The sequence below is a fragment of the Oncorhynchus clarkii genome, chromosome 9 (assembly GCF_045791955.1).
Source record: "Oncorhynchus clarkii lewisi isolate Uvic-CL-2024 chromosome 9, UVic_Ocla_1.0, whole genome shotgun sequence".
Taxonomy (NCBI): Eukaryota; Metazoa; Chordata; class Actinopteri; order Salmoniformes; family Salmonidae; genus Oncorhynchus; species Oncorhynchus clarkii.
This window is the reverse complement of record NC_092155.1, coordinates 14,746,113-14,772,188: the sequence shown is the minus strand read 5'-3', so window position 1 is coordinate 14,772,188 and position 26,076 is coordinate 14,746,113. Positions and strand designations below refer to the sequence as shown.

Here is a 26,076-nt window from a genome sequence, read left to right as displayed (position 1 = left end):
TGACAGAGAGACTGAAAAACAGCTTCTATCTCAAGGCCATTCGTTTTTTGTTATACATTTATATATATATTTTTTTTTTTTCACCCCCTTTTTCCCTTCCCAATCTCGTGGTATCCAATTGGTAGTAGTTACAGTCTTGAACTGCACCTGGCCCGCCACAGGAGTCGCTAGTGCAGGATGAGACAAGGATATCCCTGTCGGCCAAACCCTCCCTACCCCAGACAACACTGGGCCAATTGAGCACCGCCCCATGGACCTCCCGGTCGCGGCCAGCTGCGACAGAGCCTGGGCTCGAACCCAGAATCTCTGTGCCTTAGACCACTGTGCCACCCGGCACACCTCTAGTTTTGATATTACAAAGCACTTAATTTTAACATTGTACATGTTCAACAGTGGGGGAGACACTGAGGCAGATTAAAGAGGACACAATAATGGTCCGCAGCCAAGAATGTAGGCCTAACATCAGGTGAAACTACCACCTTAGTCACAGCCTTGGCAAGGCTGTATAAGATTACTTTAAACATTTATTTAACTAGGCAAGTCAGCAAAGAACAAATTCTTATTTACAATGATGGCCTACACTGGCCAAACCATCACAATGCTGGGCCAAATGTGCCCCGCCCTATGGGACTCCCAATCATGGCCAGTTGTGACACAGCCTGGATTCAAAACAGTGTCTGTAGTGACGCCTCTAGCACTGACATGCAGTGCCTTAGACCACTGCGCCACTCGGGAGCACAATAAACAGGGATAAAAGATGATGAGGCAAACTAAGGAATAGACGTCCTTGATCAAAGGTCCCATGCTACACCTGACCTTTGCATGTTGTAATTCATAAGCTATGATAATCATTAACCAATCGAATGATAACATTCCTTTACACAGTATAAACACAATCCTAATTTTGGCTTTACATTTATGAGTGTTGAGGCAGACAATTGACATAAATTAGTTGTCCTACAAAGACAAAACCTAAATGTTGAATGCAAACCTAGTTATGCTATATACGGTGATGGCCAAGTAAATTGGCACCCTTGGACATTTATATTTCTTCTCAAATAAGTAGAAATTTAAAAAGGTTTTGGTCCACATTGTTATATTTTCGACATCATTATAGAAACTATTTTAAGCAGTTTTTTAAAACATAAGTTTACCATTTTAATTTAGAAATGGAAAAACAAATGGCATGGACAAAAAATTAGCACCCAAGAGCTTATATGCTGGCTAGACAGGGCACGCCATTGCGGGCATGTTGGTTTTGTCCATCCACATCAGAGGAGATTGGGACTCACAGTTTGAAATATCAATATTAACTATGAAGCAACTATGTTAATTTTGGGACAGGTCGAAACACATGAAACATTCATGGACGTTTAGCTAGCTAGCTTGCTGGTGCTAGTTCATTTGTCCTGGGATATAAACCTTGTGTTGTTATTTTACCTGAAATGCACAAGGTCCTTTTTTCAGGATCTTTGTAGAATTTTCAGCCATTTTGAGTCACACAAAATAATTTTTGTTCTCTACCCCAACAATTAATCCACAGATAAAAAGGGAAAAGTAGTTCGTTTCTAGTAATCTATCCTCCTTCAGTCTTATTTTTCTCTAGATTTTAAATGGCGGTTGACAACCAACGTTAAGGTTCATTACGGCCACCAACTGGACTGGAGTAGGGACCTCAGTTCATCTTTCGATCACCCACGTGGGTATATGCGCATAAAAACCAATGAGCAGATGAGAGAGACGGGGCTTGCAGAGCATCATGCATCAAAAATAAAACCAAGTTCTATTTTAGCGCCTGGCTATGTAGACGCTCGAGTTTGGATGAAATTAGTGAATAACGTGTGTACATTTATTTTGCAACGCTCGCACAAGCAACGTGGGTGGTGTGGTCATCATGTTATACTCACCTGAGATAACTGGTGACAACTGGTGACTGGTGACTGGTGACAAATGCTTCTTGTAACCATCTGTTCTGGAATGGTCACAGTTGAATCCAATCTAAAAACCTATGATAAGATCTGAAAACAGCAGATGGTTGAGAGCAATCCTTAAACATTGCAGAATTGGATCAGTTTGCGGCTGAAGAGTGATCCAATTGTCCAGTAGAAGGATGCTGCAAGCTCCTTGATGGCTACAAGAAGTGTTTGTCAGCAGTTATCTTGGCCAAAATCAGAGTCTTGGGGGTTAATAATTTCCCTATTATAAATAAAAAGTATAAACTTAAGTTTCAAAAACCTAAATTGGTTCTGAAATGCTAAAAATCCAATAACTATGTCTGAAGACCAAATGTATATTTCAATTTACACATAAATAGTATTTTAGAAGAAATAGGGAATTATTTAAGAGAAATGCTAATATAGTACTAATATATTTGGCATCAACTGTATATAGTTGTACATATACTGAACAAAAATATAACCGTAACATGTAAAGTGTTGGTCCCATGTTTAATGAGCTGAAATAAAATACGCCAGAAATGTTAGATATTCACAAAGCTTTTGTGCACACATTTGTTTACATCCCTGTTGGTGAGCATTTCTCCTTTACCAAGATCCACCTGACAGGTGTGGAATATCAAGAAGCTGATTTAAAAAGCATGATCATTACACAGTTGCACCTTGTGCTGGGGACAATAAAAGGCCACTCTAAAATGTGTAGTTTTGTCACACAGCACAATGCCACAGTTGTCCCAATTTTGAGGGAGCGTGCAATTGGCAAACTTATTTGCATACTCGTCATCCTCACCAGGGTCTTCACCTGACTGCAGTTCGACATCGTAACCGCCTTCAGTGGGCAAATGCTCACTTTCGACGGCCACTGGCACGCTGGAGAAGTGTTCCATTCACTGATGAACCCTGGTTTCAACTTGCCCGGGCAGATGGCACACAGCGTGTATGGCATTGTGTGTGTGGGTGCCCCATGGTGGCGGTGGGGTTATGGTATGGGCAGCCATAAGCCAGGGACAACAAACACAATTGCATTTTATTGATAGCAATTTGAATGCACAGAGATACCGTGACCAGATGCAGAGGTCCATTTATCATGCCATTCATCCGCCGCCCTCACCTCATGTTTCAGCATGATAATGCACAGCCCCATGTTGCAAGGATTTGTACACAATTCCTGAAAGCTGAAAATGTCCCAGTTCTTCCACGGCCTGCAATACTCACCAGACATTTTACCCATTGGAGCATGTTTGGGATGCTCTGGATCGACGTGTACGACAGTGTGTTCCAGTCCCCGCGGATATATACAGCAACTTTGCACAGCAATTGAAGAGAAATGGGAAAACATTCCACAGGCCACAATCAACAGCCTGATCAACTTGAAGGACATGTGAATGAGTTGTGTTGCGCTGCATGACGCAAATGGTGTTCACACCAGTCACTGACTGGTTTTCTGATCCACATCCCTACTTTTTTGTTGTTGTTGGTATTTGTGACCAACAGATTCATATCTGTATTCCCAGCCATGTGAAATCCATAGATTAAGGCCTTGTTCATTTATTGAAATTGAGTGACTTCCTTATAAGAACTGTAACTTCATAAATTCTTTCAAATTTTTGAATGTTACGTTTATATTATTGTTCAGTGTATATACACAGAACCAGTCAAAAGCTTGGACACACCAACTCATTCAAGTTTTTTTTTTTGCTTACTATATGATTCCATATGTGTTATTTCAAAGTTTGGATGTCTTCACTATTATTCTAGAATGTAGAAAATAGTAAAAATAAAGAATAGAATCCTAGAATGATTAGGTGTGTCCAAACTTTTTACTGGTACTGTATATATTATGAAAAACGTTTTGTTTTCTCTCGAGCTGTTTATGACAATGAGTTTAATGATTAATAACCACCTATATATACTTTGGCTTGTTGGAATTAAAAAAATATACATAATAAAATATTCCACTAACAGTCACTAGATTAATTGTCAAAATACATTTAAACCTGGCTTCATGGTTAACTAACAATTATAACATTCACAGCAGGATAACCACATATTGTAACAAACTGGTGTATTAGAGAAACTGACCATGAACTGCTCTCACATTACCCCTACAGCAGCCTGTAGAGGGGGCTTGTGTACCATACATCTGGGATCTACAGTATGCAGACGTTATACTTTAACACACATGATAAATGAATCTAAAGAATATTAATACATATGTACATGTTAAGACAGCTTTAACAGTAACTGAAAACCATACTATATTCTATCTTTTGAAATGTGTTTTCCCTCCTAAATGTCCAAGTGGGTGTGTAATACAGTATTGATGGAAAATGAAAGTGTTCTCATATCTACAACTGACTCTCCGGTATACTTTCCTGGGACCAGCAGTCAGGTAAGAGGCTCTAGTGAAATAATGGCTAAAACATTTTATTTATAGGTATTTTCTTTTTCAAAAGAAGTTGGCGTGTATAATGAAAATGTAAAGGTGGATTTTTTATGTCCCGTTACATATTTCCATTGTATATTTTGACCATACCTTTAGTCTTGGCATTGAACTAAAACACATTGCTTCACTTCTATTTGTTTCTGTGCTTCAACTGTCATAAATGTAAACACAATATTTGAATTATTACTTATTTTTTGTCAGCAAACAATACTCAGATGGGGCTGTGAATTAAAAACAAACCAATGCTTTAATGCAACTGGATATATTATGTTATGACTTGGGAAATGCAATGATTAACAGAACATGGTTTGTTTCCCTGACAGACGCGTAATGGAACCTTTGATTCACAAAGTCTGTTTGCTAACTTTCCTCGTCGTCTTCGATGCCACTTCATCTGTTGCAGGTAATAAATATTACAAGCATATACTGTATTAGTCCAGGCATATGTAAAATCGATGTTAACTTTTTCATAAAAGCATGAACCTTGGTACACTTGTAAAGTTTGGGGCCCTGAGAATTTTCAGAAAGGGAGACATTGCAAAAAAACACCTCCTGTGGCAGCCGTTTTGCTATTCCGCCATCGCCTGACAATTTATCTTTCTTCATATCTGCTGAAGTAAACTAATAAAAGGCGATGTCTTCACCTATGTTTTAATGGTCAAGGATGACAATGGTGCTAAGTGCAACGTAATGAAAAGTTCTGATTATTATGCAAAGGTGAACTTGGGTTAAAGCATTGAAAATAAATCAAAGCTGTTTCTGACAACATACACAACAGAATATTATGTCTGTTGTTGATTTGAAAATTGGATTTAAAAACAATTCTTTACATAATGCTTGAAAGTGAAGCTCAGTTTGGGGTTTTCATTGATTGTGATGTTTTGTGGTCCCATGTGGCTCAGTTGGTAGAACATGGTGCTTGCAATGCCAGAGTTGTGGGTTAAATTCCCACGAGGGCCATGTATGGAAAATATATAGTGACATTACAAATTTGAAAACAAAAAAATATTAAGTTATCTGAATTTCTTCGATATGGCCAAAAATAACTTTTTGATATAAAAAAAGGCCTACAGGGGTACAGAATGATTGCATCCCTTAATAAAGATGAACAAAAAAGACACAAATAAATAATACAAATACTGAGCTATATTGTGTGCTTAATGTTTAAATCATTAAGGCACTGAGTGTACAAAACATTAAAACATAGACTGACCAGATGAATCCAGGTGAAAGCTATGATCCCTTATTGATGTCATAAGTTAAATCCACTTCAATCAGTGTAGATAAAGGAGAGGAGACAGGTTAAAGAAGGATTTTGAAGTCTTGAGACAATTGAGAAATGGTTTGTGTGTGTGCCATTCAGAGGGCGAATGGGCAAGACAAAATATTTAAGTGCATTTGAACAGGCTATGGTAGTAGGTGGTTTGTGTCAAGAACTGCAACTCTGCTGGGTTTTTCAAGCGCAACAATTTCCTGTGTGTATCAAGAATGGTCCACCACACAAAGGACATCCAGCAAACTTTATACAACTGTGGGAAGCACTGGATTCAACATTGGCCAGCATCCCTGTGGAATGCTTTCGACACCTTGCAGAGTCCATATCCCAATGAATTGAGGTTGTTCTGACCCCTATCTAGAAGATAGGGGTCAAAATGATTGGATCCTCTGTTTCCAAAACCCAGGTACCCTCCCCTTGTGAGGATAACACCACAAGCCTTTTTGTAAGATGTTCTATGAGATTGGAGAACAGATATAGAAGAATCTTAGACCTTTCCTCCAAACATGATCTTTCCAGATCCTTGATGTCCCTTAGAGAAAAAACACATAATTTCACCTCGCGTATTTGACTCAAATTGTGTATTTTTATTTATACAGTAAATATACATTTTGTCCTCACCTGAGATTTTAACTCAAAAGCGTTTGGTCACAGTCATTCCAATCTTCCTGCTACACCACCATGTCTGTATTCATAATTGATTTAACCTGTATTCATACACTTTGGACTTCAAAGTGATAGTCAGCTTTGTTAAAAAAACACATGAGGAAAACTATTATATTTATCATAGTGATACAGGAGTAACATTGAAACGGAGTAATATGCCCCACCAACGTTAGACTATTATACAGAAAACACTCATTAGCCTGCTGAGACCCATCAATTATTTTTTGTCTTCTTTAGTAGACATCAGTTCTTGGTCCTTATCTCTGAGACCACACAAACCACTGTATTAAGTCCTGTTGTCCCTTTGGGAGGACAATGTGGGATTTTCAATGATATCACATGTGTGTGGGTGTGAACTTGACAACTTTATCTTCCTGGTTCTTAAAGAAATGGCTGCCTTCAAAATTAACACATTTTATGGACATTTGAAAATAAGTGTGTGTAAATATTAATTATAATTTTTACTTAGTTTGATATTCAAATTGTTTCTAGTAAATTAATATCTCAGGAGTAGTTAAGTGAGTTGTCAGGACTGTAATATGTTTTTTCACAATAAATAATAGATAAGGAAGAGTAAGCTTGAGCTTATCAAGAAATGTCCTCTGTAGTGGACATCCGGATGCCACAACGACACTGAACAAGAATATAAACACAACATGCAACAATTTCTAAAGTTTTACCGAGTTACAGTTTATGTAAGAAAATCAGTCAATTGAAATAAATAAATTAGGCCCTAGTCTATGGATTTCACATGACTGGAAAGACAGATATGCATCTGTTGGTTACAAATACCTTTAAAAAAAGGCAGGGGCATGGATCAAAAAACAAGTCAGTATTTGGTATGACCACCATGTGCCTCATAAAGCGTGACACATCTCCTTCACATAGAGTTGATCAGGCTGTTACTTGTGGCCTGTAGAATGTTGCCCAACTCCTCTTCAATGGCTGTGTGAAGTTGCTGGATATTGGCTGGAACTGGAACACGCTATTGTTCACGTCAATCCAGAGCATCACAAACATGCTCAATGGCTGACATGTCTGATGAGTATGCAGGCCATGGAAGTACTGGGATTTCCAGCAAACTGAATTTCCTGCTGCGCCACCAGGTGTGTGGCCTCATATTTATTGTCAAGAATACATTTCTGCACTGCTAAGAGTTGCACAGATTCAAGTCAATAATTGTGCAATTATTTGACAACACCAACAGGGACACTTGACTTTAAGTGCATAAATACTTTTGGGATATTAACTTTCGATCTGGTGTGCGTTAATGTCTCAGCGGTGCTTGGTAAATTGGTAGCTTGCTAACGTATTCACTTTTATTATTATGAATATAGTGCTATTTCTATGTGTATTGTTGTTTTTTTATTACCATTTTGAAATGTATTTAACTTAGTCCTGCATGTTGCAGTTTGGCACCTAATAATTTCACTGTACCCTGCAATCACACCTGCAACCCTGTACATGTGACTATTAAACACTGAATCTGAATCTCAAAAATAAGAGTATGGTTACAGTACAATGTTGTTACAGTACAAAAGGTACCTACAGAGGTGCACATAGGAACAAACATGATACTGGTTGATATATTTTAGGGTACATGTGCAGATAATCTAATATAATGGTAAACAATGTACCCAATATATTCAATGTAAGGTGTAATCATTACTGCACTTTGGGGACATTGTGCAGTCAGGAACTCATTAGCATATGTGGGGGCATGTTCTAAAATATGTTGTATTTGATCCAACCATTAGTGGAAATGTTGTACCAGTTTAAGTTGTTTATCATTATGTGGCACAGCTTTTGACAATGTCAGTTCTGTCAAGCAAGTATCACGGCACAAGGTGAGACCCAAATGCAGACACAGGAGGCAGATGGTTAGAGTCTTACAATGTTTATTAATCCAGATCAGAGTCCAGGAGGTACAGAGTGGCAGACAGGCTCGTGGTCAAGGCAGGCAGAATAGTCAGGCAGGCGGGTACAGAGTCCAGAAACAGGCAAGGGTCAAAACCGGGAGGACTAGAAAAAGGAGAAAGCAAAAAGCAGGAGAACGGGAAAACTGCTGGTTGACTTGGAAACATATAAGACGAACTGGCACAGAGAGACAGGAAACACAGGGATAAATACACTGGGGAAAACAAGTGACACCTGGAGGGGGTGGAGACAATAACGAGGACAGGTGTAACTGATCAGGGTGTGACAGCAGTACTGTTAAGAGATTGCAGTATGTTCCCAGTAGCATTTTGGCAGCTGGTTCACAGAAAGTTGAAGTTACATTTTTAATAACTTACTTTTAAATAGTGATGTGGAAATGAAGCTTCGAGAATTTCCAGCCAATTGTGTTGAAAATAGGGTCATTACACAAGGCTTTGATGTACACTAGTGGCATCTATCTGCTGGTGAAAATAATTTAGAATAGCCAAATTACTATAGATGATGTTGCACACGCCGTAGTACGTGCTCAGGGAAGCCTTTTTGTCTTCTAACGAAACCAATACCAAACCAATCAGGTGGTTGATCAACGAAACAAAGCTTTGGACTGATCACGTGGTTCTGATAAAGAGATACAACCTGCTTCAAAATAAACTGCCTAGCGATTTCGACACATGTTCCAGAGCTCTGGTATCACAAACGTAGCATCACTACTGTTAACTTGCTGCAAGTGAGTCATTGTACAATTCACAGTAACAATGACATGGTGACTAGCTATAAATGAAATATTGTATGGCTATTTCACATCACATTCACTTATATAAACCTTTAACAACACTTCTAAACCAATATTGTAAAGGCTTAATGTTTAAGAAGACTAAAAAGACAACATTAACTGGAATGACATTCCCTCTTATGGGACACTGAAAATACATAACTGAAAGCCACGCCCACAACAAGCTACACCTGCAATCTTCTGATAGGCTGCCACTGCTACGGATTGCTGCCAATCAGCAAGTGACACCCATGTTGTCAACAGAAGAGTCAGTGAAGGCACAGTAGGTTACTGGCAAGGACTGCAAGTTGCCTACATGTTGCCATGACATTACTGGAAAATGCACACCAACCTCTTTACGGTGCAACACATTACAGACACATTCTCCAACACAGTTTGCAGAACAGATCGTTTTAAAGGAGGTGCTCAAGTGGCATTGGTATAACCATCAAACACTTAACTGCTACAACACGGTTGCCACAAATACACATATATTTGACCATGCCCCCAAATATGCAAATGATCCCCACATTACAGTACATTGCCCCCATCTATCAAAGCACAGTGATGGTTGCATCTTACATTTAAAATATTGGGTGGAAAAATGTCCAATTATACCTACAATGTACCGAACTGTACCATGTTTAATTGGGGACACTGCCCTGTGTATTGGGGACACTGCCCTGTGTAGGGTGCCATCTTTCGGATGGGACGTTAAACGGGTGTCCTGACTCTCTGAGGTCATTAAAGATCCCATGGCACTTATCGTAAGAGTAGGGGTGTTAACCCCGGTGTCCTGGCTAAATTCCCAATCTGGCCCTCAAACCATCACGGTCACCTAATAATCCCCAGTTTACAATTGGCTCATTCATCCCCCTCCTCTCCCCTGTAACTATTCCCTAGGTCATTGCAAATGAGAACGTGTTCTCAGTCAACTTACCTGGTAAAATAACGGATAAATAAAAAATAAAATAAAATATGAGTTCATATGTGTACCTGTGAAGTTTACCTATGAGTTTTTTGTACCCCAGGGAACAACACTGTACCCTAACCATGCCCTTGTTCTTTGAGAGAGTGATAATACATATTCCAAACAAGGAGTATGGATGTGGTGGCAATGCAGAGACATTGATGCACTCAACCAATAGGTTGCAAGTTCAAATTGCTTATGCATTCATGTATCCTCTATGTCAAGTGTCCTTGAGCACTGCTAGTTTTCTATTGATGTGATGTTGGTTGCAATAATTTGACAATTATTAACTTGCTTCTGGGCAGCTTTTATCAAAGTCCAGACCTGTTTTCTTGCCACTAAGTCTGTAGCTCTTGTCTCTTTCAGGCTCGTAGACCTGGTGGTGTAGCAGGACGTGTAATAAAATATTTCAGGTTGTTAGTGATCAAGAGATCACAAGTTCAAATCCCATATAAGTGTTGTCACAGTACAAAATAATGCAATATTTGTTTTATGATCATTTAAATCAGAAGACTGAAGCATGATGTAATTGTATAGAAATAACACCTTCAGGTTAGTATATACAGCACTTTAGGCAAAGTTCAAAAATGTATTCTTTGCAATATATGCATAGCCAATCTTTTTTATGTCCACAGACCTGGTGGCACAGCAGGAATTTCGGGTAGTTGTCAACCAAGAGGTTGTCAGTCCCAAGTGAGGTTGTCCCAAGTAATCAGCATACTGCAGCTTAATGTCCATTAACACCTTAACGTAGCTGTAAAAATATAGTAACTTGTTTTAGATTTAATGTATTTTCACCGCACCTAGACAAAACCTCCAGTGGACCATGACACAATGCTCTAAGGACGTCCTGAAAACCATCTGGGGGACGTCCCTGGAATAAACCTGGAAGTGATTCAATCAAATGAATGTCAAATACTGTATGCCTTTTAAAAACAAAATATTTGACACCTGTGTTTTCACATGTGCCAAACATTTGTCACGTGTATTTTCATGGTATCACATTAGTTTCACAAGATCACATTGTTACATGTGCTGTCATTTGTAGTTTAATGTTATTTAACCTCTGTTGAAACTAGGCAAGTAAGTTAAGATCAAATTATTATTTACAATGACAGCCTATGAACAGTGGGTTAACTGCCTTGTTCAGGGGCAGAACGAGAGATTTTTTACCTTGTCAGCTCGGGGATTCGATCTAGCAACCCTTCGGTTACTAGCACAAAACTGACCACTAGGCTACCTCACATTTTGTCACGTTACCATAGTAACGTCACATTAAATCACATGAGATCACATGTTGACATGTAAAATTCATGTGGTTATGTTGTAAAATATCATTTGTTTGCGCTTATGGACTGTTCTCTTCAATTCAAACCAATGGGGTTCATGTCTGGAAACTGGGATGGCCATTGCAAAATGTTCATTTTGTGGTCAAATAACAATTTCTTTGTAGATTTGATATGTGCTTGGGGTTATTGTCTTGCTAGAAGATCCACTTGCGGCCAAGTTTCAGATCCCTGGCAGAGACAACCAGGTTTTTGGCAAAAATGTCCTGGTACTTGATAAAGTTAAAGATGACGTTGATCTTAACATGGACCCCAGGAGCACTGGAAGCAAAATAGCCACATAACTTCAAAGATGCACCACAAAATTTCACATTAAGGATGAGGTATTTTCTGCATATAAATTGTTATTTGTGCGTTACCAAAGAGCTCTATTTGTATGTCATCTAACCATAGCACTGCCTGGAGTTTGCTAAACGGCTTTGGCACTTGGATTGGAGCCAGTGCTTTGGAAATATCACACAAAAATAGAGGTCTTTTGCAACTCACACAAGCATTGAGTTTGGCCTTCGACAGAACAATGCAGAGACATTTAAAGAAAGCTTTATGTAGAATAAACATTAGAACCTTCTGTAGACTTTGTGTCACAAGAATTTTTAATCCCAATGATAATAACTAACAATCAATAGCTCTGACCAATTCCCGAGGTTTGTAAGACCATGGGTATAATAATAATTAGTCAAACACTCAGCTTATGCAAAAGGTTAGTAGAGTTTATTCAGAGTACGTTCTAAAGTCAAGAATACAAAGACATCCATTTTATAGCTGCGCACGTACTTCCATACAAACAGTAGATATCCTACGCACATACATACACACACCAACAGTAGGTATCCTATGCACATACTTTCACACACAAACATTAGGTATCCTACGCATACACTGTCGTGCTACCCAGCCGACAAAGATTAGGGGAGGCTGTGAGAATCACTCCTTGTTCTCCCTCAAGATAGGGAGACCCTGGGAAGTACCTCCCGTCCTTTCCCCAATTTCTCAGAGGCCCTAGCCAGGTCGGCACCGAATTCTGCTATGACAGTCTGTGTTTAAGATACTATAAAGACATATATTGTACATACTTATTGTTTTACCCTAATTCTGACTAAAACTACACATTTATTACAATTTCCCTGACTAAAACTACACACATAATTTGGTTAAATTCCATCAACAATTTGTTATAGATTTTCACATGTTCATAGTTAGACTGTTATTTTCATGTCATATAGTAAAATACTGTATGTATTACTTACTCTTTCTTTGAGCAAATGTATTAGTATAACCTGTTTTTTGCATACAATATATATATTTAGGATCTTATTTAGAGACAGTTTGCTACAGCAGAAAAATCCTGCAGCAAAAGGAAATGTGAATTACTATACCATGTGGATTATAATTAAAAATGTTTTAGGGATTGATACATGTTTTGTTAGGACAAATCAGGTCTGAAACTTCAAAGTGGAAATTACAAACTTTAAAATCTGGTTTGCGTTTTCTGCTTTGTGGAAAAATGACTGTAGATAGGTATTTGTATTATTATTTTATACAGTCTTTTTGCTCATCTTTATCAAGGGATCATATTATGTTTTGGGCACTGCTGGTTTAGCACTGGTAAAAGGGAACTGTGAAGATGTTACTGTCTTTGTGCTCAATATGAGCTGCTCTTAACTTTGTGACCTTCACACGCCATACTTCACACCTTCTGTAACACCTTCTCCTCTCCTCCTCTCTCCCTCCAGACCTCAGCCTCATAGTCCCTCCTGACCCTGTAGTGGCCTCTGCTGGGGATGACATCATCCTTCCCTGTAATCTCTCTCCTCAAAGTAGTGCTGTTGACATGGATATCAGGTGGTTTAAGGAGGGAGACTTCACTAACCCCCTGTATTTGTATAAGAGCAGAACGGGGGAAGAGGGGGAGGGCTATAAGGGCAGAGTGAGTCTGCTCACCCAGGAGCTGGAAAGAGGCAATTTATCGCTGCTGTTGAAGAATGTCAAGGTGTCAGATAAGGGACGCTACAAATGTCAGGCCAGCCGCTTGGATTGGATCCAGGAACCAGCTGTTGTGCTACAAGTTACAAGTAAGAGAAGCTTATCAAGACCCTAACAAGTGTCCAATTATCAATGGTGTCAATGTCAATTTCAACCGTAGACAGAATTGGTTAAACAGATCTGATTTCAACATGCTGAAGAAGAGAAGCCAACAGTAGATGATCAAATCTAGGCAGTAATCAGAAGTTATGATGGAACCATCTGGTTTTTCTATTGATACCCTTCTGATCGATTAATCTATTAATCCAAGATGGCATAGCAGTCAGACGTCTTTGTCCTGTCGTGTCCCTTATATATTTTTCTTCACATATCTTTTAAAAGTATTTTCCTAAACCTCAACTTCTAAATACTCTCCTGCAACCCGCCTCACCCAATGTGGAGTGGATCTGTTTTTTTTCAAAAGTATTTCTATTTACTTCGGATCTGGATTCCCTCAACTGAAGCTAGCCAGCTAACTACCTACCAGCTATCAGTCAGCAAACCACTGCTATCGGTCATCAGCTAACCTTTAGCTCTGAAAGCTCTCGCCAGTTCGTGACTCAAACCAGAGCATAGCGGACCTATTTTTTTCTCTCCATATCCCCGGATTCCTACCTCAATCTCTGAACATTTTCATCTGGGTCTTCACAACTAGCTAACCGCAATTCCAAGTGACTAATCCTGGCTAGTGGAGCAAGCGCCAATTAGCCTGAAGCTAGCCCGGCTTGGGCTCCTGGGCTAACACCGAAGCCCACTCCTGGGCTACAATATCCGGACCCCTTCTACTGCCGGTACGGGGCACGGAACCCCGCCGATCCTCTACGACTGGAGTACCGACATAATCTGCCTGAGGATTCCAACAGGACCCTTAGTCGCGATGTCCGCTGAAGGCTTATTCTGCTAACCGTGGCCTGCTAGCTACCTAGAGCTATTTGGAACCTTACTAATCCACGACTGGTCTATCGACGTCACCGCACGAAGAGGCAAAAAAATACTTACCTCCATCACGACGTCCCACAAAAGCCATTCTGCTAACTTGTTTGCACCGGTCTGCTAACTGCTAGTTTGCTAGCCCCGGTCTGCTAACTGCTAGCTTGCCTGCCCCGGTCAGCTAACTGCTTGCTTGCTAACCCGGTCTGCAAACTGCTAGCTTGTTAGCCCAGGCCTACTAACTGCTAGCTTGTTAGCACCGACCTGCTAACCGTCTGAATCGCCGTGTCTCCAGCCAGCCCAACCACTCACTGGACCCATATGTTCACTTGGCTACGCATGCCTCTCTCTAATATCAATATGCCTCGTCCATTACTGTCCTGGTTAGTAATTACTGTCTTATTTCACTGTAGAGCCTCTAGCCCTGCTCAATATGCCTTAACCAACCATGTTGTTCCACCTCCTACATATGCGATGACATCACCTGGTTTAAACGTCTCTAGAGACTATATCTCTCATCATTACTCAATGCCTATGTTTACCTGCCAAGTACTCACATCCTACCTTACTTTCGTCTGTTCCTCTGTTGATGTAGAGGTTAATCCAGGTCCTCCAAGGCCTAGCTCCACTCCCACTCCTCAGATGCTCTCATTTGTTGACTTCTGTAACTGTAAAAGCCTTGGTTTAGAAGCCTACTCCCTAAGTTTGTTTTACTCACTGCTTTAGCACACTCTGCCAACCCGGACATCTTAGCTGTGTCTGAATCCTGGTTTAGGAAAACCACCAAAAACCCTGAAATCTCCATCCCTAACTATAACATTTTCCGGCAACATAGAACTGCCAAACTGGGCTGTGTTGCAATCTACTGCAAAGATAGCCTGCAGAGTTCTGTATTACTATCCAAGTCCGTACCCAAACAATTCGAGCTTCTTCTTCTAAAAATACACCTTTCCAGAAACACGTCTCTCACTGTTGCCGCTTGCAACACCCTCTGCCCCCAGCTGTGCCCTCGACACCATATATGAATTGATTGCCCCCTTCTGAGCTCGTGCTACTTGGTGACCTAAACTGGGACATGCTTAACACCCCGGCCATCCTACAATCTAAACCTGTTGCCCTCAATCTCACACAAATTATCAATGGACCTACCAGGTACCACCCCAAATCCATAAACACGGGCACCCTCATAGATATCATCCTAACTAACTCGTCCCCAAATACACCACTGCTGTTTTCAATCAAGATCTCAGCGATCACTGCCTCATTGCCTGCATCTGTAATGGGTCTGCAGCGAAACAAACGCCCCTCATCATTGTCAAACGCTCCCTAAAACACGTCTGTGAGCAGGCATTTCTCATCGACCTGGCCGGGGTATCCTGGAATGACATTGACCTCATCCCGTCAGTAGAGGATGCCTGGTTATTCTTTAAAAGTGCCTTCCTCACCATCTTAAATAAGCATGCCCCATTCAAAACATTTAGAACTAGGAATATACGTAGTCCTTGGTTCACTCCAGACCTGTCTGCCCTTGACCAGCATAAAATCATCCTGTGGCGTTCTGCATTAGCATCGCACAGCCCCCGTGATATGCAACGTCTCAGGGAAGTTTGGAATAATTATACACAGGCAGTTAGGAAAGCTAAGGCTAGCTTTTTCAAACAGAAACTTGCATCGTGTAGTACAAACTCAAAAAAGTTCTGGGACACTGTAAAGTCCATGGAGAATAAGAACACCTCCTCCCAGCTGCCCACTGCTCTGAAGCTAGGAAACACTGTTACCACCGATAAATCCAATATAATTGAACATTTCAATAAGCATTTCTCTACGGCTGGCCGTGCTTTCCACCTCGCTACCCCTACCCCCGTCAACTGCCCGGCACCCTCCACAGTAACCCGCAAAAGCCCCCACCATTTCTCCTTCACCCAAATCCAGATAGCTGATGTTCTGAAAGAGCTGCAAAATCTGGAACCCTACAAATCAGCTGGGCTAGACAATCTGGACGCTCTCTTTCTAAAATGATCTGCCAAAATTGTTGCAACCCCTATTACTAGCCTGTTCAACTTCTATTTCGTATCGTCTGAGATTCCCAAAGATTGGAAAGCTGCCGTGGTCATCCCCCTCTTCAAAGAGGGTGACACTCTAGACCCAAACTGCTACAGACCTATATCTATCCTACCCTGTCTTTCTAAGGTCTTCGAAAGCCAAGTTAACAAACAGATTACCGACCATTTCGAATCCTACCGTAGCTTTTCCGCTATGCAATCTGGTTTCAGAGCTGGTCACGGGTGCACCTCAGCCACGCTCATGGTCCTAAACGACAGCATAACCGCTATCGATAAGAGACATTACTGTGCAGCCGTATTAATTGACCTGGCCAAGGCTTTCGACTCTGTCAATCACCACATTCTTATTGGCAGACTCGACAGCCTTGGTTTCTCAAATGATTGCCTCACCTGGTTTACCAACTACTTTTCTGATAGAGTTCAGTGTGTCAAATCGGAGGGCCTGTTGTCCGGACCTCTGGCAGTCTCTATGGGGGTGCCACAGGGTTAAATTCTCGGGCCAACTCTCTTCTCTGTATACATCAATGATGTTGCACTTGCTGCTGGTGATTCTCTGATCCACCTCTACGCAGACAACACCATTCTGTATACTTCTGACCCCTCTTTGGACAGTGTGTTAACTAACCTCCATACGAGCTTCAATGCCATACAACTCTCTTTCCGTGGCCTCCAACTGCTCTTAAAAGCAAGTGAAATGCATGCTATTCAATCAATCACGCTTCTCACCTCCCCACCCGTCCAGTATCACTACTCTGGACGGCTCTGACTTAGAATGAGTGGACAACTACAAATACCTGGGTGTCTGGTTAGACTGTAAACTCTCCTTCCCGACTCATAATAAGCATCTCCAATCCAAAATTAAATCTAGAATCAGCTTCCTATATCACAACAAAGCATCCTTCACTCATGCTGCCAAACATAACCTCGTAAAACTGACCATCCTACCGATCCTCGACTTTGGCGATGTCATCTATAAAATAGCCTCTAACACTCTACTCAACAAATTGGATGCAGTCTATCACAGTGCCATCCATTTTGTCACCAAAGCCCGATACACTACCCACCATTGCGACCTGTATGCTCTCGTTGGTTGGCCCTCGCTTCATACTCGTCGCCAAACCCACTGGTTACAGGTTATCTACAAGTCTCTGCTAGGTAAAGCCACGCCTTATCTCAGCTCACTGGTCCCATAGCAGCACCCACTCGTAGCACACGCTCCAGTAGGTATATCTCACTGTTCACCCCCAAAGCCAATTCCTCCTTTGGTTGCCTTTCCTTCCAGTTCTCTGCTGCCAATGACTGGAACGAACTGCAAAAATCACTGAAGCTGAACAGCTCACAGATCACAGCACCTGTACATAGCCCATCTGTAAACAGCCCATCTATCTACCTCATCCCCATACTGTATTTATTTAATTTATTTTGCTCCTTTGCACCCCAGTATCTCTACTTGCACATTCATCTTCTGCACATCTATCACTCCATGGCCTATTTATTGCCTTAACTCCCTTAACTTACCTCATTTGCACTCACTGTATATAGACTTTTTGTTTTATTTTTTTTCTACTGTATTATTGACTGTATGTTTTGTTTATTCCATGTGTAACTCTGTGTTGTTGTATTTGTCGATTTGCTATGCTTTGTCTTGGCCAGGTCGCAGTTGCAAATGAGAACTTGTTCTCAACTTGCCTACCTGGTTAAATAAAGGTGAAATTAAATCAAAAATTTAAATCGAGACTGTCCTTGACAGAGCCACATAAAATCAGTTTTGGAATATCTTCCTGATTTATAAACTTCCTTCCATTGTGAGCAGAGCAGGGCAGTGTCCCCAGGATCTCCATGAGGAAGCACCACAGAGTTTTCATCCAGCTCAGCTGCAGCTCAGAGAACTGGTACCCAGAGCCTCACATGCTGTGGACGGACAGGAGTGGGAAGGAGATCACCTCAGCAGAGACAGAGAGACCCAAACAGAAGGAGGGGGGTATCCTGTACTCCATAACCAGTCACCTGAGAATAAGGATGGACCAACTGGAGGGGGTCACATGTGCGGTGATGTCAAAGGGCAAGGGAACCATTCTAGAATCAGCATTACAGCAGATGACTGGTGAGTTTAGGAACTGCGATGTAGGCCCAAGTAGCCAACAACAACTGTAAAAAATGCAAACCTTAACTAGGTTTTCACGCCCTGACCTGAGATATCTCTGTTTTCTTTATATTTTGGTTAGGTCAGGGTGTGACTAGGGTGGGTACGCTAGTTTTTGTATTGTCTAGGGGTTTTGTATTGTCTAGGGTTTTTGTATGTCTAGGGTTTTGTAGGTCTAAGTGTTTTTGTTATTCTATGTTGGCCTGATATGGTTCCCAATCAGAGACAGCTGTTTATCGTTGTCTCTGATTGGGGATCATATTTAGCTAGCCATTTCCCTTTGGTGTTTGTTGGATCTTGTCTATGTGCAGTTGCCTGTCAGCACTTGTGTGTGTATAGCTTCACGTTTCATTTTGTTAGTTTGTTCAGTGTTCATTCTTTAAATAAATAAGAATGTACGCATACCAGAATGTACTCGCCTTGGTCAGATCCTCATAACGAACAAGACATTAGGGTTCTATTTTATACAATCTAGACACACTGTTGTGCACAGAGTTTTCTCTTAGTTTTTTGTAGGGCCAAGTGGAATTAGAGCCATACCCTAATACAAAACTGGGTCTAGAAAGAGTTGCTCTTCAGTCAGATGTTAAAGTGATATATCACTCCAACATTAAGGTTTGTCAGACATCATCAGACCTCAAAAGTGGTCTCATTTAAATTGTTCCGAGCCATCTGTCATGTACATTTAGGTATATGCCACAATCCCGAATGAATGAGAAATATTAATGTAATTGTTATGGACTGCAGGTAAATCTGTCCTAGTCCTGGGGTCATAGGACGTGGAGTTCTCAGCATTATACCACTTTTGTTTTCTGAAAACATTTTACAAACTTGGATTGACGTATCTAATTACATCTGTAGAAACCGGCAAGTATAAGACAGAGAATGAGTCATGATTCCCAAACTAGGGACCATCAGCTTTAAACTCTTGAAACCAGAAACACATTTTTCTAGCCAAAACTCAATCACAACCTAGTATTGCCCATTATTCTGTGTAATGTTACACTACAGTACATATGTTGTATATGTTGAACCTTATACATTTAGGAAATTGTACTGTAGCGGTACCCTAAGCTGACCTTACACCATCTTTTCACAGAAGAGTTCTACCTCAGCAGTATGCCTGACCGGGTCTACATATCTGCATTTATTATTCCTGTTTTTTTGGCACTGGTGTGCATCACTGCATCTATGCTCTATGTCCTCCACCAGAGAAGAGGTTTGTCTCTCATTTTATTTACAGTGGCCATAAAAAATCTACACTTTTTCACATTTGTTGCCTGCAAATTAAATCTAAAAAGGATCACGTTGATTGTTTTTCCTTCAAACACAACCTACTCCACATTTTGAAGTGGAAGAAAGTTATAGAACATTTTCCAAATTAAGAAAACAAAATTAAGTATCATAATTGGATATGTCTCCAACCCCCTGAGTTAATACTTGGTGGATGCACCTTTAACAGCCATTACAGCTGTGAATCATTTTCAAAATTGCTCATTAAATTAGATTAGGAATCATTGATGGATGTCAATATTCAAACCTTTTCTTAGATTTTCAAGCAAATGCAAGTCAGGACTGAGGCTTGACCCCTCAGGAACACTCATCAACTCTTGGAAATACATTCTAGTGTTTCTTTGGCATAAAAATGTAATTGTCTCGCTGAAAAAGAAAACTCCAGGCTTAGGTTTTCCGAAGACTGAGGCGTGGTTTCCTCTAAGTTTTTACGTGTGATTTGCTCCTGTTATAATTATTTTGATCCTGACAAACTCCCCAGTCCCTGCCGATGACAAGCATACCCATAACATGATGCTGCCACCACAAAACCTGAAAATAGACAGGGTTTCACTCGTGTTGTATTGGATATGACCCAACACTCTAGTTTTGTCTTGCAGTATTACTTAACAGCCTTGTTGCGAACTGAACGGAGGATTTGCAGTGGATTTTTTAACACTTCGTCATACAGGCCAGTAATGTGGAGAGAATGCAATGTTGTTGATCCCTTCGTATTTTCAAGTATTGTGGTAGCAGCATCATGTTATTGGTATGCTTGTCACCGGCAAGGACTGAGGAGTTTGTTACAATCAACGGAAATATGAAAGGAGCAAAGCTCAGGAAAAAAGTTAGTGGAAAACCCACCTCAGTCTTCTGAAAGCCTAACCCTGGGATAGGGTTTAATTTTTTTCTCCGGGACAATTACACACGTTTTTATGCAAAAGACACACCAGAATATCTTTCCAAGAGGTTTTGAGTGTTCCTGAGTGCTCTAGTTACAGTCCTGACTTAAATCAGAGACAAAGTTTAAATATCGCTGTCCATCAATGATTACTGACCAAATTTTATGAGCTTGAGCAATATTGTGGAACATTTGTAGAATCTTAATGAAAGTGATTCACAGCTGTTTTTTAAAACTAAATGTTTAGATTTAATTTAAAGGCAGCAAAATAAATACATAACAGGTAAAATGGGTGTAGACTACACTGACTTGACATGATTTTTGTTTTAAAAGGGGAGAGCATGTCACATGTCCTTGAAATAACATCATATAATGTCATATTTGGCACAAATGTGTATAATTATGAGAACATAATATTCCCTCCAGCTCTTCAGGAAAAACTGAAGCCGATGAGTAAGATCATATTTAAATACTCAAATGTTTTGGTTAAAGTAAAACATTTTTACAATTTTGATAATTCAATTTTGGTGTAGTGTGTATCTACTCAACTCCTCCAAACAATTGTATTTGTTCTTTATTCATCATTACAGATGGCGTGAAGACAAAGTTAAAAGAGACAGAAAACGGTATGTCAAATCACTGTAAATATGGAAACTGAAGTTTTTCCAATCTTTGCAAAACTTTGATCTGAAAGATTGACATTCCTTTGTACAGAGAAAATCCAGTGTCTTGCAGAACTCAATGAAAAGGACAAGTTAATGGGTATGCTTCATGTGCTATTTATAGTTGATTAATCACTATGTTGTGTATACATTTAAAATCCGATTGATTTATTAACAAGTGTTAACAAGTGTATGTGATGTCAGTCATTTTTCATCCACACAGAAATAACTGGAACGATTCCGGATGCAGGTAACATTATGCTCCTTTCATACATATAAAACAAAAAAAACACAAAAAATAACAAATGTATTGCAAGAAAACACAAAGTACAGAACAAAATAGGAATCTTTTAACAATTAGCATTCAATGGAGGGAAAAGTACACACTAAATAACTGTAATAACACATTTCAACAAATAAGAACCCTTAATACAGGGTTAAGGCACTTACATGGTCATATTAACATGGAATTTATATACAGTAGCAGTCAAACATTTGGACACATACTCATTCAAGGGTTTTTCTTTATTTTTGTATATTTTCTGTATTGTAGAATAATAGTGAAGACATCAAAACTATGGAATAACACATATGGAATCATGTAGTAACCGAAAAAGTGTTAAATTCTTCAAAGTAGCCACCTTTTGCCTTGATGACAGCTTTGCACGCTCTTGCCATTCTCTCAACCAGCTTCAACTGGAATGCTTTTCGAACTGTCTTGAAGGATTTCCCACATATGCTGAGCACTTGTTGACTTATTTTCCTTCACTCTGCAGTCCAACTCATCCAAAACCATCTCAATTGGCTTGAGTTTGGGTGATAATGGAGGCCAGGTCATCTAATGCAGCGCTTCATCACTCTCCTTCTTGGTAAAATAGCCCTTACACAGCCTGGAGGTGTGGTTTGGATCATGGTCGTGGTGAAAAACAAATGATAGTCCCACTAAGCACAAACCAGAGGGGAAGGTGCATCGCTGCAGAATGCTGTGGTAGCCATGCTGGATAAGTGTGCCTTGAATTCTAAATAAATCACTGACACTGTCACCAGCAAAGCACCCCCACACCATCACACCTCCTCCTCCCATGCTTCATGGTGGGAACAACACATTTAGAGATCAAGCATTCACCTGCTCTGCGTCTCACAAAGACACGGCGGTTTAAACCAAAAATCTCAAATTTGGACTCAGACGAAAGGACAGATTTCCACCAGTCTAATGTCCATTGCTTCTGTTTTTTGGCCCAAGCAAGTCTTTTCTTATTATTTTTGTTCTTAGTAGTGGTTTCTTTACCACAATTCAACCATAAAGGCCTAATTCACACAGTCTCTTCTGAACAGTACATTTTGAGATGTGTCTGTTACTTGAACTCTGTGAAGCATTTAATTGGGCTGCAATCTGAGGTGCAGTTAATTGCCGCTTTCTGAGGCTGGCAATGCTAATGAACTTATCCTCTGCAGCAGAGGTAACTCTGGGTCTTCTTTTCCTGTGTCTGTCCTCATGAGAGAGTTTTATCATTGATCATGATGGTTAATGCGACTTTCCGGATTGACTGACCTTCATGTCTTAAAGTAATGATGGACTCTTGTTTCTCTTTGCTTATTTGAGTTGTTCTTACCATAACATGGACTTGGTATTTTATTTTTGTATACCAACTCTACCTTGTCACAACACAATTGATAGGCTCAAACGCATTAAGAAGGAAAGAAATTCAAAGCACACCTGTTAATTGAAATGCATTCCAGGTGACTACCTCATGAAGCTGGTTGAAAGAATGCCAAGATTGTGCAGAGCTGTTATCAAGGAAAATAGTGGCTACTTTCAAGAATCTCAAATATAAAATATATTTTGTTTTGATTAACACTTTTTTGGTTACTGCATGATTCCATACAGTATGTGTTATTTCAATGTTTTGATATCTTCACTATTCTACAATGTAGAAAATAATACAAATGAAGAAAAACCCTTCAATGAGTAGGCGTGTCCAAACTTTTGACTGGTACTGTACATATAAAACCATTATTTACCTTTTTCTATACAGTTTGGACCTTAATGTTGCATCATCTTGCAGGTAATATATTTCAACTTTTAGGACTAATTTAATATTCACACACACACACACACACACACACACACGCACACAAACTTCAAAAGTCAAGGTGTCAGAACTGCTTTGAACAATGAAATATGTATGAATATGCATGAAATTAAAAATATACTTGTTTAAAGTAGATGTGACTCTGGACCCTGACACTGCACACCCCAGACTCACAGTATCTGACAAAAACAAGTGTGTTAAGTTTGGAGACCTACGGAAAGAAAGCAGAACTGAGAAGAGGTTTGAGGAAATACGTTGTGTCTTGGGAGTGAAGGGATATGATACAGGTAGACATTACTGGGAAGTTGACCTGGGGGAGAAGACTCAGTGGAGTGTTGGAGTCGCCCAGGACCCAGAGAACAGAGGTTCAAACATCCAAATGATTCCAAAGAATGGCTACTGGAGCATCCGTTTGGATAATGGAGTATTGAAAGCAGTTGAACAGTCTTTGAAAGTCCTTCCCATTGAACTGAAACCTTTGAGGCTGGGGGTGTTAGTGGACTACGAGGGGGGAAATATAGTATTTTTCAATGTTGAGAAGAAATGCCACATCCACTCCTTCACCGGAACATTTACCAAGAAACTCTATCCATTCTTTGGTCCTTTGTTTGATTGTAAAAAGGAACTTAAAATCTCACAAGATATAACCCTTCAAGCTGAGAAGTGATCCTGTCGGGCCATAGCATTGTTTGTTTAATATTTGGTTACTACTGCCTGTGGTTTTATTAGTACTCTATTACTCCACAACTCCCCGTTTTCATTAGTAGTCTAAAACCCCACAACTATCTGTGGTTTTATTAGTACTCTAATACCTCCAAAACTATCTGTGGTTTTATTAGTACTCTAATACCCCCAAAACTATCTGTGGTTTTATTAGTACTCTAATACCCCAAAACTATCTGTGGTTTTATTAGTACTCTAATACCACAAAACTATCTGTGGTTTTATTAGTACTCTAATACCCCAAAATTACCTGTGGTTTTATTTGACGATGGGGAAAACAGCTGATGCACAGAGTGTAATGCGGATTATCTTCCATTGTTTGAGCAATTACTTAGCTTTGTGAAGATTGAGTTACTTTAATCTTTTTCTTCTTCTATCCCACACTGATCTGAGCGATGAGAGATGTGACGTTTTCCCCTTTTTTATAGCTGTATTATTTCTAATGTTTTAGATGTAACTGTTTTGATTCTGTATATACTCATTACTGTAAAGTGAGACAATATAATTTGCTATAATGATGTATCGACTAATGTATTCCATTTTGTCAAATTCATTTGTCATATTAATGTTTTTTCATGTTCAAATCATAGAATGACTTTATATTCCAGACTGATTGAACTAACATGTTGTTAGAAATATATGTAATGATAATATGGACACACTAGATCTTACACTGGATAGGCTTCACAGGGTGAATATATTGTGTCCAGTCTCTGGCTAACTAGCTTGCATTGTTGGTCATTGTAAAGATAATCAAGGTTTTATGTGATGGATGATTATTAAACTTGTCAAAACAACTACATAAAAGCCAATAGAATGTAGTTGTTTATCTCAATCCAGAGTCATCAATAGATCTATAGATCTACATCCACATACCAATAAGATATTGTATTTTTCACAAATCAACAGCTTCACAAATCGAATGCTTGTTTAATGTCACAAGCAATAAACTACTGAAATAAAAATGTATAATACAGTAATAAAGAATATGGAACACAACGTTGATGCCTGGTTTGATGACAGCAAAGGATCATACAAATTAATCCACATTTCTTGATATTACTTAATTGAAAATTATTCACATAGCTTTATACCACGATAAGCTGTTGACAGACAGCTTATGTTTTTGTATGTTACCGTGATTGACAAAATTTGGATTGGTTTTGCATCTTTGTTCCAGAGTGAGATTTCTTTTTTGTTTTTTTTAGGTTTTATTTACAGTGCCTTGCGAAAGTATTCGGCCCCCTTGAACTTTGCGACCTTTTGCCACATTTCAGGCTTCAAACATAAAGATATAAAACTGTATTTTTTTGTGAAGAATCAACAACAAGTGGGACACAATCATGAAGTGGAACGACATTTATTGGATATTTCAAACTTTTTTAACAAATCAAAAACTGAAAAATTGGGCGTGCAAAATTATTCAGCCCCTTTACTTTCAGTGCAGCAAACTCTCTCCAGAAGTTCAGTGAGGATCTCTGAATCCAATGTTGACCTAAATGACTAATGATGATAAATACAATCTACCTGTGTGTAATCAAGTCTCCGTATAAATGCACCTGCACTGTGATAGTCTCAGAGGTCCGTTAAAAGCGCAGAGAGCATCATGAAGAACAAGGAACACACCAGGCAGGTCCGAGATACTGTTGTGAAGAAGTTTAAAGCCGGATTTGGATACAAAAAGATTTCCCAAGCTTTAAACATCCTAAGGAGCACTGTGCAAGCGATAATATTGAAATGGAAGGAGTATCAGACCACTGCAAATCTACCAAGACCTGGCCGTCCCTCTAAACTTTCAGCTCATACAAGGAGAAGACTGATCAGAGATGCAGCCAAGAGGCCCATGATCACTCTGGATGAACTGCAGAGATCTACAGCTGAGGTGGGAGACTCTGTCC

At 39.8% G+C, this 26,076-nt stretch overlaps 1 protein-coding gene across 1 annotated transcript; it reads left to right on the top strand.

Annotated features, from left to right (window-relative positions):
* Positions 1–4,085: 4,085 nt before the first annotated feature.
* On the top strand, positions 4,086–25,396 carry LOC139415936 (butyrophilin subfamily 2 member A1-like). The gene is made up of 11 exons (XM_071164123.1): positions 4,086–4,347; positions 4,725–4,804; positions 13,103–13,441; positions 18,198–18,488; positions 19,627–19,746; positions 21,127–21,153; positions 21,291–21,326; positions 21,415–21,462; positions 21,586–21,612; positions 23,399–23,428; positions 23,590–25,396. Exons 1-11 carry the CDS (start codon positions 4,286–4,288, stop codon positions 24,120–24,122), a joined length of 1,593 nt encoding a protein of 530 aa, XP_071020224.1. The 5' UTR covers positions 4,086–4,285; the 3' UTR covers positions 24,123–25,396.
* Positions 25,397–26,076: the final 680 nt, after the last annotated feature.